General features: G+C 41.4%; 2 protein-coding genes across 2 annotated transcripts in view; one reads left to right on the top strand and one right to left on the bottom strand.

Moving 5' to 3' along the window:
- The window catches only part of rtn4rl1a (reticulon 4 receptor-like 1a), a 202,686-nt gene that overhangs the window by 131,424 nt on the left and 55,524 nt on the right, over positions 1 to 15,738 (top strand). The window lies entirely within an intron of this gene.
- LOC104951489 (protein phosphatase Slingshot homolog 2-like) lies at positions 7,587 to 14,415 on the bottom strand. Its single transcript, XM_010778153.1, has 13 exons — positions 14,303 to 14,415; positions 14,114 to 14,178; positions 13,901 to 14,022; positions 13,752 to 13,817; positions 13,571 to 13,636; positions 13,208 to 13,402; positions 12,948 to 13,041; positions 12,595 to 12,723; positions 12,202 to 12,248; positions 11,845 to 11,991; positions 11,533 to 11,733; positions 9,869 to 10,913; positions 7,587 to 9,426 (listed from the first exon to the last, which is right to left on the bottom strand). Exons 2-13 carry the CDS (start codon positions 14,150 to 14,152, stop codon positions 8,149 to 8,151), a joined length of 3,429 nt encoding a protein of 1,142 aa, XP_010776455.1. The 5' UTR covers positions 14,153 to 14,178; positions 14,303 to 14,415; the 3' UTR covers positions 7,587 to 8,148.

Genomic DNA, 15,738 nt, shown 5'->3' with positions numbered 1-15,738 from the left:
GAACGTTTGGTTACTGAAGACGAGCCTTCAAAACACCACTGGACTTATCTAGGAATCTGATACCAAGATCTGGCAGCATAGTGAAATGACTGTGAGGTGTTTGCAGTTTAGAAGATACACTGTACTGTAAAATGTCAAGGATGTATAATTTATTTAATATCTGTCACACAAAAGTAACAACGATCTGAAGTGGCTGCACAGATTTCCTCTTTGACTGTTACCTGCATGAGCTTCGGAAAACTAAGCAATAAGCTAGAAGTGACATACTGTGCTATTCTTTATCTTTCCCCTGTATAGTTCTCCCTCTCTTATGTTTATGTCCTGTTATACCCCTGCCTCTTGCATGACAGAAGCATAGCTGAGATTGGCAACAAAGATGAGCCACTAAAGATGGACTACATTTTATTTCAACATACAGTCAAATACATAGAAAACACACTTTTTTCAAACCAATATGTGAAAGAATGCACAATATAGATCTTAATTTCTTATTGTTTCATCTCCTTTTGTTCATGTACCTGCAGTGGAGTCTACAGATATATTAGTGACTGAGTATTAAGCACAGTCATGTTGATGTTTCTGAGCTAAATACTAACATCAGCATGCTAATATTCTCACAATGGGTAATGCTAACATGCCAATGTTTAGCAGGTTTGATTGTTAACCATGTTCTAACATCTTATCTAATGAGCACCAAGCTAACAAGTGCATATATAACTGTGGATTGTCATTAGTTTTGCAGGTATTTGCTTCATCAACCACAACACTGAAAACAACCATTTTGAAGTAACGGATGTTAGTTCTAGAGGGAACGTTAGAGGATTTATCCTATGGGAGACCACGAATAGCTATATGAAATGTTTATGTCAATACATCCATTTTTTAGTAAGATGTTTTGAGTGATCCACTGACAGTCCGACATGCCATCTATAGAGACAGTAGACAGAAATTATTATATTCCTCAAAACATATCTTAAAGTGGACCTATCATGCTATATTTGAATAATATAGTGTAGGACGCATACCTATATAAGCATATTTATACTTTTTATTTTTCAAAATACCAAACAGATCATGCATTTTAGGCCATTCCTAATTTCGCTCAATTTAACCACTGTCTTTGCATGGGCTGATTCTGTGAGAACAGCACCATCTACAGGCCTGGCATATGTACTACAGCGTCCTCAAGCCGCTTTCGAACGGCAATGTCCGTGGCTGTCTCCTCCTGATTGGTGGGAGTTGGCCCAATTAGCCGTAGCGCCACTTCTGTGACGTCATAGAAGTGTTCAAATCTGGATAAGTCTGTATCAGATCCGTTGCAGCCCCTTTTTAAGAGATTGGTTATGAGGAAAAATAGAGAGGGTTGTGTTTTCTGACACTTGGTGAGTTCCCTGGAACACCGGGGACACATATTCATGTACAAAAGACGTATAAAAGTGCATTTTGCATGATAGGTCACCTTTAATACTGGCAGTTTTGTCTATAATCTTTTCCCCATTCACTCTGCAGCATCACAAGTTTGAAATGTTTTTCTTACTCTATGATGATGAGTCACATTTAATTTTTGGTATACCTTATTGTAGCACCAACATCCTTGCCTATTGAGCACATGAAGTAATCCAAACAACAAGTATAAGCAAAGGCATAGGATTGATTTTCAAATTACTGTAAGTGAGCATTTGCAACATTTATCAAAGCATGTACACGTTCATATTTCAAAGTAACACTGAATCATAGACACTGAAATGATTCCTTCTTCGACCTCACTGACCTTAACGAGGGGCAGCACCAGGAACGCTCCTCCACCGCTCGACTCCACGATGACCGCCAGGAACTTTGGGTTGACGGCGCAGAAGGAGCTGTCCCACGTCACCTTTGAAACACGGATGTCATCGTAACCCTGCTCAGCTTTGACCGTCTGGCCAAAGACGTGGCGAAACTTACTCTGCCGCACGATGCTGCGACTCATGGCTGTGGCGAGTGGAGGAGAGGAGGAGGAAGAGAAGAGGAAGAAACAAGAGAAGGGAGAGGATGAGTGGGTAGGACTTGAAAGTAAGACAAATAAAAAACAATGGCATAGGAGACGGTATGATGTTTAACATTCATAAAAAATGTCAGCAACCAAAACTTTTAAACCAAATATAACTAAAACTGCAAATCACCAGCAGAGGATGACACACTATGTATTCATGATGGGCAAATATGGCTATGAATGTTTGATTTTGAAAGAATCGATCTGTGTTTCGTTGAAAAGAATATCTCAATAGGGGGAAAAAAAAAAAATCAGAAAAAGCATTTAATCAGATTTACCAAACAAATGCTGCCGAAGACCAAATGAATGGTTAAAGCAGAAGAGCTTGTTGTGACACTATTACACATTGTGTACACACAACCTGCACTTTTCATGTTTTACGTTCACTTATACAGTATGTAGGATGCTACGTTCTTTGTTATTGAGGCAGGCTGGGGTAAAATGTTTATAAGTGTGTTCTCTCTGAGCAGCAACTCTCACCTGATGCGTTGTTATGAGCAGGTTGGTTTGGTTTTCATTCGTTTTTTAGGGGTGAAGATTGACTGTTACTCTGTGGTGCTTTGAAGGCTTTTATTTTTGCAAGGGCAGTTCACACTTCTTTGGTATTTATTTCATTCATATTGGAATTAATATAAAATAGATACAAGATGATCTATCTGATGCTAGTAAGGACTGCATTTCTTGTATAGTTCTTGTTTTCTACTTGACTCGTAATTACATTCACTTCAGAAACACTGTTAAACCAACTGACTAATACAGGATACAATTCATACTGTATAACCATCAATACACTTTAAAGGGAAGGGGTCGATATGACCACACTATTATCTGTCAAAGTTGCAATCATTAATTAGAGATACTACTTATTGTCATTAACTTGACACAGGACTCAGTCTGTAAATGTGATTTCACTTACATCGATGCACCAATAAGGATTTATCAACATTCAATCAGAATCAATGTCCATCAATGGGTTGTTAATGTAATTGTCAGTCAGATAAAGGTCACACACACATAGCCCTGGTAAACTGAGATTTGAAATGATAAACTCACAATAAATAATACTTAAAGATGTTGTTTACCCTTGATGTTGCTTATTTAGCCTTGAATATTTGATGCTGTAAGGATATACTTTGAATTGAAGCCAAGGTTTCAGGTGCTTTAAATAACCCCCTGCATTTCTCTCAATAATGAACTTAGCAATGTGTTTGTTGACCGACTACTTGCTGTCCTGCGGCTGTCCAGGGAACCGACAGAGACAGTAATCCTCACAGAAAAAACAGGGGGGATATTCTATAACAGTGCCTGCCACCACTGCAGATATTTATAGATGATTGTCCCACTGAACACTAAGTGATGGCCAAACAGAGAGAGCAGTGAGACACAGAGCAGGTTGAAGAGGGAGAGAACTTCATATGGCAGCGCACAACACAAGGCAGCTAACTTACAACTAACTTCATGTTGGTCAGGGGATGATCAAAATCTTTAACTGAGGACATTTGTCAACTTTCAAATGTGACAAAGTAAAAATAAAGGGATCCAAATATGATGATATCAGACTTTCACAATGGAATATACATTATGTAGCCTCAATCTAAACCCAAAGACTGTGGGATACATGACTCAACCAGTCTGATGAGAGGTCAGAAGCTCTCGTTTCTTTCCTGGAAGCTCTCTGTTATCCAGAGATTTACATTCCAGAGACCACTTCAGTCCCCTGCTGTGGGGATTATCAGGGAGAGAACAATATCATTCATACTATGTCAGATACTTGTATCAACAGTATGTTAATCCTGTGCTTTCTCCCCAACATACATGAGATGCTCAAGAGCATTAATCAAAACTATACTTTACGAACCAAATGTATTTTGAGCATGACAAAGGATTGCCTATTTGCCTTGACATCTGATTTAAACATTTAAATGGCTTTGTTGTGGTCTAGTTAGAAAACATCCTTGAAAAGTCAAGATCTTACATAAAGCATTTGATCAAATATATCCCTGAAGCTTCCACTGGTATTGGATAAGGGTAAATTGTTAATCGGTTAACAATCTAAGACAATAGGCTTATGGCTTTGGGAAATATGTAACATAATAATTATTTCTGTATTTGTATATACACAGATATTGGCAGTTGAAAGCCAGAACGAATTCAAAGTAAAAGTTTGAACATTGTGCAAGAGATATAGAAGCTAAAATAGAGTATAAAGTCACCCCCGAGTGGAGATAGTCGCACTTAGATAAAAAGATAGAAACAAAGATACGTGATGGAAGTTAAAGTAAATTAAATCTTGAAAACCTCAGACCTGCTCCTTTAATTCTGCCTCAGGTTAATGAGATAGCCCTCCATGGCTCTGGAGAGTCGACACAGAGCGAAAGAATGACACTGCCACTTTCCTAATATAGACATGACAAACTGCACTGTCCCACCCGGGCCACTCCTCCCCCCCACAACCTCTCCGAAATAGTCCCAGAATGAAGACTCTCTGTGTGTCACTTTATCATTAATAAACCGGATCGTAAATATAAACTACACAAACACACATAAACACAGGAACATAGGCTGGCAGGTGCGTGGGAGGTGTGAGGGAGGGAGAGGGGGGAGGTTAATGTGCAACGTGCTTCTTAAAGTGCAGCTGCCATGCACGACTCAAGATCTGCTCCTTCACAGGAAAAGTGCATTCTCACCATGTCCGACTCTGTATTTTTATGTTTTTTTTGGTGGGGTGGCACTCCGTCCTCCCCAGCAGTGCAGTGGAGAAGCTGACGCACCTCTCCTCCCCCCCACTGCAGCACCGACACTCATACTAGGAAAGATAGCCCACACAGCTCACCTCAGGTTTTTGGGGAGACCCCTTGTCCCTGGTTCCCGGTTTCGGTTGTGTGGTCTCGCTCCTGCTGCTCCACTGCTGGTATTCCTTTGAATGATAGTCCCTGCGAACCGGTGGAGTTTCTGAGGAGACGCACTGGACAACTACGTGACGCTCCTCGACAGGAAAGAAACGGTACCGGGGCAGAGCAGGGGGAGAGGAGGGTGTGCAGGGAGAGAGGGGTGGGTGTGGGGTGGGTGGTTGCCGCTGTCTATTTTGGAACAGGCTCTGTCAGTGCGGGAAACGTGACTCGCGCCGGTTACAGGGGCCCAGGCCCGGGGGTCAGTGTCACAACTGTGGAGGTCTCTAATATAGTGACTTAAAGGACAGTGGGACATTAACCCTGATATTAACAGTTTGTTTGCAAGATGTCATGAGTTCAGAGTTCATGTTTGTCACCAGAGGTGGAAGAAGTACTCAGGTGTTGTTGTTGTTGTTGTTGTTGTTGTTGTAAAAGTAGAAGTAGGCTACCAGAGTGTAGGAATACTCTGTTATAAGTAAAAGTCCTGCATTCAAAATGATACTTAAGTAAAAGTACAAAAGTATTAGCAGCAAAGTACTCATTATGAACAATGGGCCATTTCTGAATTATATTATATATTTTTATCATAATGATTGATGCATTGAAGTTTTTATCATAGCTAAGGCGCAGCACATTTAGATTTCTTTGTATACCTCAGTTTAGCTTGTGAATTTACTCCAGGTTTAGAAAAAAACCTTTATTTTAGTGTTGATTGTATTTCATATCATCAACCCAAATATGCAAAGTAACTAAAGGTATTACATATATAGTAAAAGCACACTATTGAACTCTGAATTGCAGAGGAGTAAAGGGACAAAGTAAAACATTGAAATACTCACGTAAAGTACAAGTCCCTCAAAATTGTATAAGTACAGTACTTGAGTAAATCTACTTAGTTACTTTACACCCCTGTTTGTCACATGATCAACCGTACTGTACTTTATATGAGTTTTCAGTGATAAGATGTTTACAAACAATACATTCATAAAACAATAATCTTGAGGTTTCCATTTTCCCTTTTGTAGCTCATACTGCTGCAGCTACTTGTTTTGAGCACATTTGTATAGTATTTAAATTAAACCCTGAATGGATATTTGTTTCACTAAAACTACATTTGGGTTTGGATTTAAATAAATGCAAACGATTTTCCTGCTGGCTTAACCTGCAGTTTTCCCCAATAAAGTTTTAAGGATAAAAGTTTCCATTGAAACTACTTCCTATTTTAAAACAAATACTAAACTTAAGTAAAATAGATCATACTCACCTCTTATAATGAAAAACACTCCCGATGCTGTACAAAACATTGAGAAGTTAACCATAGGTGAAATAAATTAGTGTTAACACATTCACAGTGAATGTGCCCTGACATTGGTCCATTAAGCAGAGCAGAACTGGTCCTAACTACATACATGTAGAGATGTTCTGCTATAATCCATGTTATCGTTATCATATTGTAATTGAATATCTTCAGCTTTGAACTGTCAGTCAACACAAATAAGCAAGTTAAAGATGTGTCCCAAGGTTTGGAATGTGTATAATTTCTTCACCATTTTTGGACATTTCATAGACTAAACAATTCGAATCTATAAGTCTTTGATTAATTAAAAAAATACATCTTGTCTTTACTTACATTACTGTAAAAACACTCACACAAAATATTCAATACTTTCCATTGTTTAATGGTCACAGTTGGAGCACATGATATAAAAGAATATTTACACTGATAGTTTAAAATAAAACAAATTAAAAACTCAAGTTTTTGACAATAGACACCCATACCCAACAGCTGCTACTACCTAAGCATGCTCCCCAAAAGTAGCAACCATACATTTAAAAAAAATAAGCCACACTAAAAAGAAAAAGGGAGTAAAGTGCATGTATGACAGACCTCCCTGTACAGACATTTTTGATAGACTGCAGAGAAGCCTCATTTGCCAGTCACAGGCACACTCCTAAAATGTGTATTAAGAGATTAATTAAAAACAAAAAAAGTACACACCCACATAGTAAAATTGTGCTGCAGTCGCACTCACACACAGTCACAAACCAGATATAAAAACATGTACAGTTCCAAAAATGTTCAACACTCACAATATAGACCTTTACATCCCAAAGAGAACATCGCAGAAACCTCACAAATACACACTCTGCTTTCAGCCCCCAGCCCCTAAACTACCCTTCTCCCACACAGTAACACATACATAACATGTCTAGTTTGAGTGGCATCAGAACTGAGAAAGGACGTAAGAGAGACGAGAATAATTCACCTCGAGCAGTGAAGTGGAAATTGTTTCTGAGTCGGAAACATTCCAGGAATCCAGAGTCTGACGTTCATTAAGGTGAGATATGGTTCAGACTTACTGAGGTATTCTATAGTCAAAACAAATATATATATTAAAAAAAAAAGCATACCTCTTTTCCTTTGCATTTTGTTTCATAAAAACAACTATGCAGTCATTTTCTGTTGATGTTCCTGTGTCTTTGGGTCGACTTGAGCTCTTTGTGCTTAGATGTGCAGCTGTTAGCACAACCCATGTTAATAATCAGTCCCTAGAGAGCAGAATTGTCCTTGCTTGGTATTGTCACTGCTTTTCTGCCAAACTTGAGAAGTGTGTTATAGCCTTAGATTGATGTAGAGTACATTATTTACCGTCAGATTGTACTGGCTGTATCATTTGTTTGGCAGTTACCCAGCACAAATAGCAAAAACTGATGCAGAGAAGCATAAGGAAAGAGGAAAGAAAATAAACTACATTCCACCTAACACCAGGTCGGACAATCCAAAAAACCAACAGCGATCAGGAACCAGCAATGGTGAAGGGAGTGAATATGTGCAGGCTCAGGTGTATAACAATTGAAACAAGATATTTATTTTGATGACTGTTTTAGGAAGTGTTTACACATCACAGCGCTTCTTCCAATTTGACTCAAGTTTTATTACCAATTGACCGGACCCTTCATAGCCTTGTCACTGTTCTTGCACTGAGAAAAGTCTGATATGTCAGATATCACAGAGGCCCTCAGCAGATCTACAGAGAAAAATGTACAGACAAATGTGATCATATCCTTTAAGGCAAGAGGCATTGGTTTGTTTTACTGAATAAATCCAACATGTATGCACTTGATTTCTATTTCTCACAGGTGTGCATAATCCCTCTCGCTCTCGCACACACAAACACACACACACACAAACACACCCACACATAGAGACGGACACAGTGAGGGTTAAATGGTATGGTAAACAGTACTAGTTCTTTTCTTGAGCTGATTCAGGGGGTGAGTCCTTCCATACTGCTGCCTTGTTGCCGTGAGTGACAGCCCATGTGAGTCGGGAGAGACTTGGTCAGCGTTAGGCAGTTCTCCTTTCTGCGGACTGGATTGTGGAGAGACTCCTGGTGAGGTTTCTCCAGCTTCAGAAAGCCTCTCCTCTCCAGTCTCAATGTCTTCCGTCTGCTGTTCGGCTGAGGAAGACGATTTGTGGACGCGCTGCTTCTTGGACTCATCGCTGGTTGTGTGGGTCTCGGGCTCTGCGGAGGACGGGGCTACGGACGAGCGGCTGATCTCCCACTCACTCAGGTCGTTGGCCAGCAGCTCCAGGCAACCCAGTTTGGCCAGAGAGGCCGAGCGCTTCATCAGGGATGGAGGGGTCAGTCCCGCCTGGCGAATCCTTGCCTCCACCTCTTTGACCCTCTTCTGGTTGCCTACACCTCGTTTCTGGGTGGTTCCGGCGCTGAGGCCGAACACCTGGTCCACGCAGCGGGCCTTGCAGCCTCCCTCCTTGCTCACCTGCTGCAGGAAGGCACCCAGCTCACACAGAGTCTCCCAAGTCTCCCTCATGATAATGTCACAATGAGGTCCCTCTGTAAAACAGTCCCAGTCTGTGGCTGACTCCAAATCTGTCACGCCCTCCAAACACAGGAAGTTGACAGAGGCGAAGGGAGAGTGGGCAGAGCGGTGGAAAGAAGAAGAGGTAGAGAGCAATCTTTCAGAAGGATGGAGTTTGTGTCCTTTTGTGCTTACGTCATTATTTCCTAGTGCCCTCATTTCAACTAAATTACCACTGTCCCTTTTAACTGGTCTAAATGCATCCTCATCTCCTTGCACCCGGCTTGAGAGCTGTGAGCCAGCTGATGCATCCTGGGTATTGGACATTGTCACATTATGGACACTGTGTGGACGCTGCTGAGAGCAGGAGGAGCTGCCGGAGAGGGACGGAGGAGATGAGGAGGGCGACGAAGTCTCATGATCCTGTTTCATTCTTTGCTCCAGCTGTCGTGTGACGCGCCGCACGGAGCCCCTCGTCCAATCACTGTACAGACGAGCAGGGGCCGCCTCCTCCTCTTCTTCTTTGTTTTTTACTTCCTCTTTAACATGCTCAGCTTCCTTTTGTGATAAAACATCTTCATCCTTTATTTCCGGCACCGACTTCTTCACATCCTGGTCCTCAGACTCTGAGTGCTCTGCAGGCTTCAGATCTGTGACCTGCACAGGGACGGACATTTCCTACAGAGAAAACATAAATCATAACTCAGTTTAAACGCCAAACAATAGTTTTAATATATCTATATAAAGGTGTTCAAATAACATTCAAGTAAAATGGAGAGTAATGTGACAGATATACTGCATGGAACATACCCTACATAGGCACCAGGTGGCACCATGGACTCAAGAATACAAAAGCTAAACACACAAATTAATGATTTGATACTTACATTTCACCACTATGGCATTATTACACTTCCAAATCGGACATTTCACACAAGCATAGAAAAAGATCCCTACATCTGCACACTTATCTCCAAAAGCAACCAAACTGAGACCTTTGTCAGAGCCTGAGAGTAGCTCTGAGGAAAGTCAGTGACCCTAAGCTTAGACATACTGCTACGTTTACAATGGAAATAAGTGCATTGATTTTGATTTCTTTTCTACAAACACTCCCTCTTACCTTTCTTTTCTCCTCATGCTTCCCCTCATCAGGCAGTGGTTGTTGTTCCTTGCCACAACTCTTCTGCTGGGGCAACTGCTGCACTGCGGCACACTGAGTTTTATCATCTTGACTCATTCCCTTGAACTTCTCTCTGGCACTGAAAAAGTTAATGTGATCTGCGCTGTGGCCGAACAGCAACTCGCCGTCTTGTGGAATGGCACCGTGGTAGCTGACTAAATGACTAGTGGAGGGAGGATGTGCTGGTAAACTGTCCAAAGACAAGCTACACATCTGTTGGTCACAGTCTGTTTTTGGAACAGGCACTGGTGCAGGCAGACTCTGGGGTCCAGCCTGTCGTGTGCTCGGTGTTTGTGTTGTCATGGGCTCAGGCACGGACACTAGCATGGGTTTTGCCACAGGCAGAGAGCAGGACAACAGCTGCGGTTTGATAACCTCATCCGTGCAGACTGGAGTTGGAGTTGGAGATGGAGCAGGGGAGAGGGGGAGGTCTTGGAAGGAGGGAGGTGGGTGAGGCTCGCCAGCTAAAACAGTCTCTGTCACCATGTCAGTCTTGAGAGGCTCCGGCACCACCGTAGCGGCCCTTGGCTCGGAGAGAGGAGGCGATGAGGGCTGCTCCTCAGAGTCAGACACACCGTTGGAGAGCGGAGGAGATAACGGAGACACAGAGCCAGCTGTGGGTTCGGGACAGGGGGGGTCTGATTGGCTGGTTTGGATAACAGCAGAATGAGAAGGAGCCTCCAGCCTTTGAGCTTCAGCATTGCCTTTTATAGCTGCCATCCCCCCAAAGGATGAGGAGCTGAGCTTGGAGTGGATGCCAGTGTCAGGCTGGCTGGTGGAGTGTGTTGCTTTGCGAGTCTTAGCCGAGGTTCCCAGTGAATCCAGCAGTTCTCTCACAGAGGGGCCAGGCTCGCTATCGGCCTGGTTGTGGGGGTCTAAGCGGCCCAGGCTGAGCGGTTGTGCGTGAGATTTAGAGAGCGGCTCATGGTTATCAGACAGGTCGCTGTCAGAGTGAGAACGCCACAGTTTGTTGTGCCTCTGCTTACTGTAGGGGGAAACCAAAAGGATACGATTAGTCTTCTCATGTCACTCCTATAATCTTTATGCAAACACATAGTATAAACATGTACATTTTAGGTTATTTTATCTAAATGTCTTGGGTCACAGATACTAAACTGATATGAAAGCACACTAATGCACAGATCAATAATCAAATAAATACATTTAAATATAAAAAATAATCATAACATTTCTTTCAGCTAATATTGCGTGTGTACATCAGCAGCTGTCAGCCATGTGAGGTAATGACAGTTGCATGTACAGCTTGTTCTGCAGACACATTTAATACATCCCAGAATGCAGTTTTGATTACATATCACATTGCTGATATGCTGAAGGCAAAATTATAAACTCTGCCATAACTACTAAACTGTTCGCAAACTCAAAGAAACCTTTTCTTTCTGGTTCAGAGTATTCATCTACAGAGTGTGCATTGATACATGAATAGCCTGTGCACATCATTAAACAGTATAGCTGCGTTTGACCTTTCTGCTTCATCCACATGGTATTATTAGCCTTAGCAAATCAGGCAGTCCATGCAGTATTGGCATCATGCTACATATACAGATCACATGAAATGTACTTGTGAGTGTTTTTATGAGTACCTGGCCAGCAGTATGCCCTGATACTCCTCCAGCTGTCTCATAAAGGAAGGGTTAGGTTTGGTCACAGTTCGACGCTCCTTGACGAAATCAAAAGCTTTCTTCAGGTCCCATCCGTGCTCCTTCATGGCGTACGCGATCACTGTGGCTGCAGAGCGACTGACGCCCATCTTACAGTGCACCAAACACTTGGAACCGGCTTTCCTGGAGTTCATAAGAATACATTAAGAAGGTTTCAGCATATCATTGTCAACATTTCTGTAAAGTCCCAAGATGAGAAGATATAAACAAAACATGCAGTTGTCAGAAACTCACTTGGCTCTAGTTATAAACTTGAAGGTTTCATTCCAATAGGCAAGAAGGTCAGTGGCCTCTTCATCATACACACGGATGTTGTGGTACTCAAACACACCGGGGAAGAAGTTATCAATCTCCCTGGTTACATTCAAGATGTACTGAACCCTGCATGAGAATAAGAGGATAGATCAGAGAAAGAGAGATGATTGAATGTGCAGTCCGTTTGAATAACAGATATAGAATACTTTAGAAAAAACATTCAGTTTATAAAAAGGGAATTTTGTTAGGGTCCTATCATATGATACATTATGTCTTCATTGACTTCAGTACAGCTTGTTATTTGTTCTGTGTTGTTGTTTGTGTCCCCTTGCTTACCCGCTCTTCTGCAGCTCCTCCAAATTGGATGCATTCCACTCAGATCCCTGTAGGAAACAAAAGCAATCCTCAAGACTAGCTCAGAGCCTTCAACTGAGCTTTTCATAATGCTTCAATCCTGTTGCGAGGCATGCCCGACATCCACTGTGCACTCCAAACCAAACAAGTAACAAAGTACCCTAAAATTGGGAGAAACTTTGACTAACACAAGAAGATCTCAGATTGAACCGGGGTCCCTGACATTGCTTAGAGCATGATTTACAACTAATACTCATATATCTTACTTAAAATCAACTGATACTTTATTTTTAAGTGTTCTTATATGTACGTAACCAGATCAAAATAAATCATAAATGCAGCAATGGTTGCCTGGAGGTGTAATGAGGAACCTACCAAGAAGACGTGATCAAAGATCTCCGTAGGACTGTCCATCTGGCCCAGAATGACGATCATCTCATTGTCGATGTACTCCTTGAACTCTCGCAGGTTGCATGTCATGTGCATCTCCAGCTCTGTTCGGATCTATGGAACACAACCAGACAAAACACACGTTTATTTTAAAACAGCAAACCCAAGCCTCAAATACAGGCATTTACTAAAAGAGTGACTAAAAAGGAACTCCAACCTTTTTTCATGCAATTCCTTAAAAAGAGGGACTTCATAACTCAGTGACATTTGACCAAATATCAGTGATATTCTTTCTGTTTGGAGCATCTTCAAATCCAGCATCTAAGGCGCTGACTCACCTCTTTGCTGGTGACATTCTCAAGATCTTTCTGCATCATGATCTCCCTCAAACTGTTTTTGATCTGACGCTCAGTCAGCTCTCTTTCCGTGGGTCTGCAGAAACACCATGACATTAAAATACATGAATAAATGGAGTAAGTCTTTTTCCTTTATGAAGTGTTGATGCACACATACAGCCTGGTATATGAAGGTTTGCCTTGCTGAACCACTTCATAGGAATGTGCCAAAAAAATATATTCCATATGATCTGGATACTTACGCGTCGGAGAAGAGCACGGGTGAATCTGCACGGTGCGACTGCACATCCTGCATGGCGTTCCACTCGTTGATGCGGGCCTGGTCCGAGTACACCCTGCTTTGATAGTAGCAGACCCAGGTGAGGAACAAGCTACCTGGGAAGTAGTTGTGACAACGAGCCACCTCGCAGGCCTTATGGAGGGACTGGAGGGCCGACCTGCGATTAAGTCATTGAGAGGGAAAATGCATATTTAGAGACAGGAGATGAAGGGGAGAGAGACAAATGACACTTTCAAATAAATAGAAGGGACAGGCTTAAAATACCAAGATGAATACTTGCAAAAGTAAAAGAGCAGATATGGATATCGATGTCTGTGTGACTCACCACATGGCCTGCACAGAAACCGGCTTGAAAACGTGCACTGTGTTATCAGTTGACACACTGAAACCCCTGGGAGAAAGAAGAGAAGAAGGATCGAACATCAAAAAAGGCAGTCAGCCATCTTAGCAGCCTGGTTGTAATTGTGTGTTATCTATGTGATTAAACAGGTTGGATGTTTCCTTACCCATCTCCATCCAGATGTATTAATGTGTCGCTCCACAAGGGCAAAACCATCCCTACAGAACATGAACTGGAGGAAAATAAATCTGTCAGGTTATAACTTAATGCACAAACATGGAGGTAAGTATGAATGTGTTTGTGTTCCTGTCTCACCTATCTACAGGACTGAAATCCATTCCCAGCACCACACTCTCCTCTGTGTCTTGACGACCATTGGTTGAGACCACCACCATGTAGCGGGTGATCTGAGTGTGTGCGCTCTCCAAACGCACCGCCTAGAGCAGGAAAGGAACAGTTTGTGAAGTCTTTACAGGTGATTGACATCTCAGGACATTACTTTTAGTTTTAACTACCGAGTGTACCCACCAGTTTGATGTTGTCCTCTGGTCTGAGGAGAGTGAACATGGTTTGCAGATGCTGTTGGATGTCTCCTGGTAAGATGTGAGTAATAAAACAAATCTTTGATCAGTATCAAGAAGTGCAGTTATCCATAAATGGCAGCATTTTAACCGACAGCTCTATTGAGAGTCAAACAGTCAATTGTCACAATCTCACCTGCATGTTTGCTGCGCAGCTGTGAGAAGCGAGAGGCAGACGAAGGAGAGGAGCCATTTCCTCGAGGTAAGAAGAGAGCAGCCCCTTTAACTGTCAGGAAACTTTCACTAATGCTAGACAGAAAGAGAAAAACAAATAAAGTGATGAGAACCACCCAAAATAGTTTCAAGATTAATCATGGAAAGTGATTTTGTTCCTTTTTTAAGAGGGAGATGAAACGCTTAGTGGAAATAATGCATTTAGTCATCAACGAAAAAGTTAATAGCAACAGCGCATCTTTTTATAAGAAATTGACAATTTAAACCTTTTTAATCAAGTTAAATCACACATTTCCCCATTCTCAGCTTTTCAATTGTACATTTTCAAAGACTTTATATATTTTTTCCATCTCACATTATCATAAACTCAATATTTAGGACTATTAGTCAGGGAGAGAAAAACCAGCTGAATATTCATTAGGATTTTTATTGTTGAAAAATTGATTGTGTTTTAATAATGGTAATTGAATCTTGTGCTTCCTTAGAAAATGCACATACAATCCTGTACAAACATCATATATATAACAATTATGGGAGAGATGTGTGCACCTTATTGAGTTCAAGATCCTTCACTGTGCAGTTTACAACCAATTCCAATAACATGCTGGCTTAACTGGCCGGGACATGTTAAAAACATCAGGAGGCCCATATGTCGTAGAGTAAAAATAACAAAAAACTGTTCTTCACACACAGTTGTTATCATTGTAATCTTTAAGCAATTACAACTTAACTGGCTGTGGCTGAGACTTTAGCACTTTAAAGCTCATAAATGAACAATTACCTGGCATACAATTGGCTATTCCAGCAAAGCTACTTGGTGCTACTGCTCTCTAAACAATCTAGTAATGTAACAGACTTAAGATGCCCAATGTATCCCTTTGATTTTTAAATTGCTTCATTTGTTCTTCAATCACAGATGTAATCAAGCAACAATTACAAGCAAGGATTAACAAGAGCTTTTGGTCCTTGAATTTAGAACAAAGTGGTAGCCTCAATTTGTTATGAAACGATTGAGTGCATATGCGTCACTCCAAACGGAAGGCAATCATACATTGAGTCAGAAAGCTAAGAGAGGACAATAAAAAAAACAGGAAGTCGCATTCTGTCATGAATGCGTGAGGATCAAGGAGAAGAGCATCAGCAGTAATTACAAAAGTCACAATGAAGCAATCTATGCCTTTACAACAGCGGCTTCAAAAAGTATCCCATTACATTTCACCGTTATAAAATAGACATTTGCAACATCCACATATCTGTTGTCACAAACATTTCAAAGAACAGTCTTAAACCACTTCCCACTCACATTTTAAAGAGTCTATATATCATGAATGTGGTCATCAACTAAGGAAATTCTATTACTTAAAAAGGACCAGTCTTATTCACATCTAAAATTAAAAT

This window comes from Notothenia coriiceps, unplaced genomic scaffold, assembly GCF_000735185.1.
Source record: "Notothenia coriiceps isolate Sejong01 unplaced genomic scaffold, NC01 NC01_scaffold00018999, whole genome shotgun sequence".
NCBI classification, from domain to species: domain Eukaryota; kingdom Metazoa; phylum Chordata; class Actinopteri; order Perciformes; family Nototheniidae; genus Notothenia; species Notothenia coriiceps.
This window is presented reverse-complemented; position numbering and strand designations above follow the sequence as displayed.

What these genes read in the sequence shown, in the direction of transcription:
- LOC104951489 (XM_010778153.1), bottom strand. Translation starts at nt 14,152, where the DNA reads ATGTTCACTCTCCTCAGACCAGAGGACAACATCAAACTG. An exon ending in GAGGAGCTGCAGAAGAGCGG is followed by an intron (nt 11,992 to 12,201) that starts GTAAGCAAGGGG and finishes ATTCTCATGCAG; the next exon opens with GGTTCAGTACATCTTGAATG. An exon ending in AGCATGAGGAGAAAAGAAAG is followed by an intron (nt 9,427 to 9,868) that starts GTAAGAGGGAGT and finishes TTTTCTCTGTAG; the next exon opens with GAAATGTCCGTCCCTGTGCA.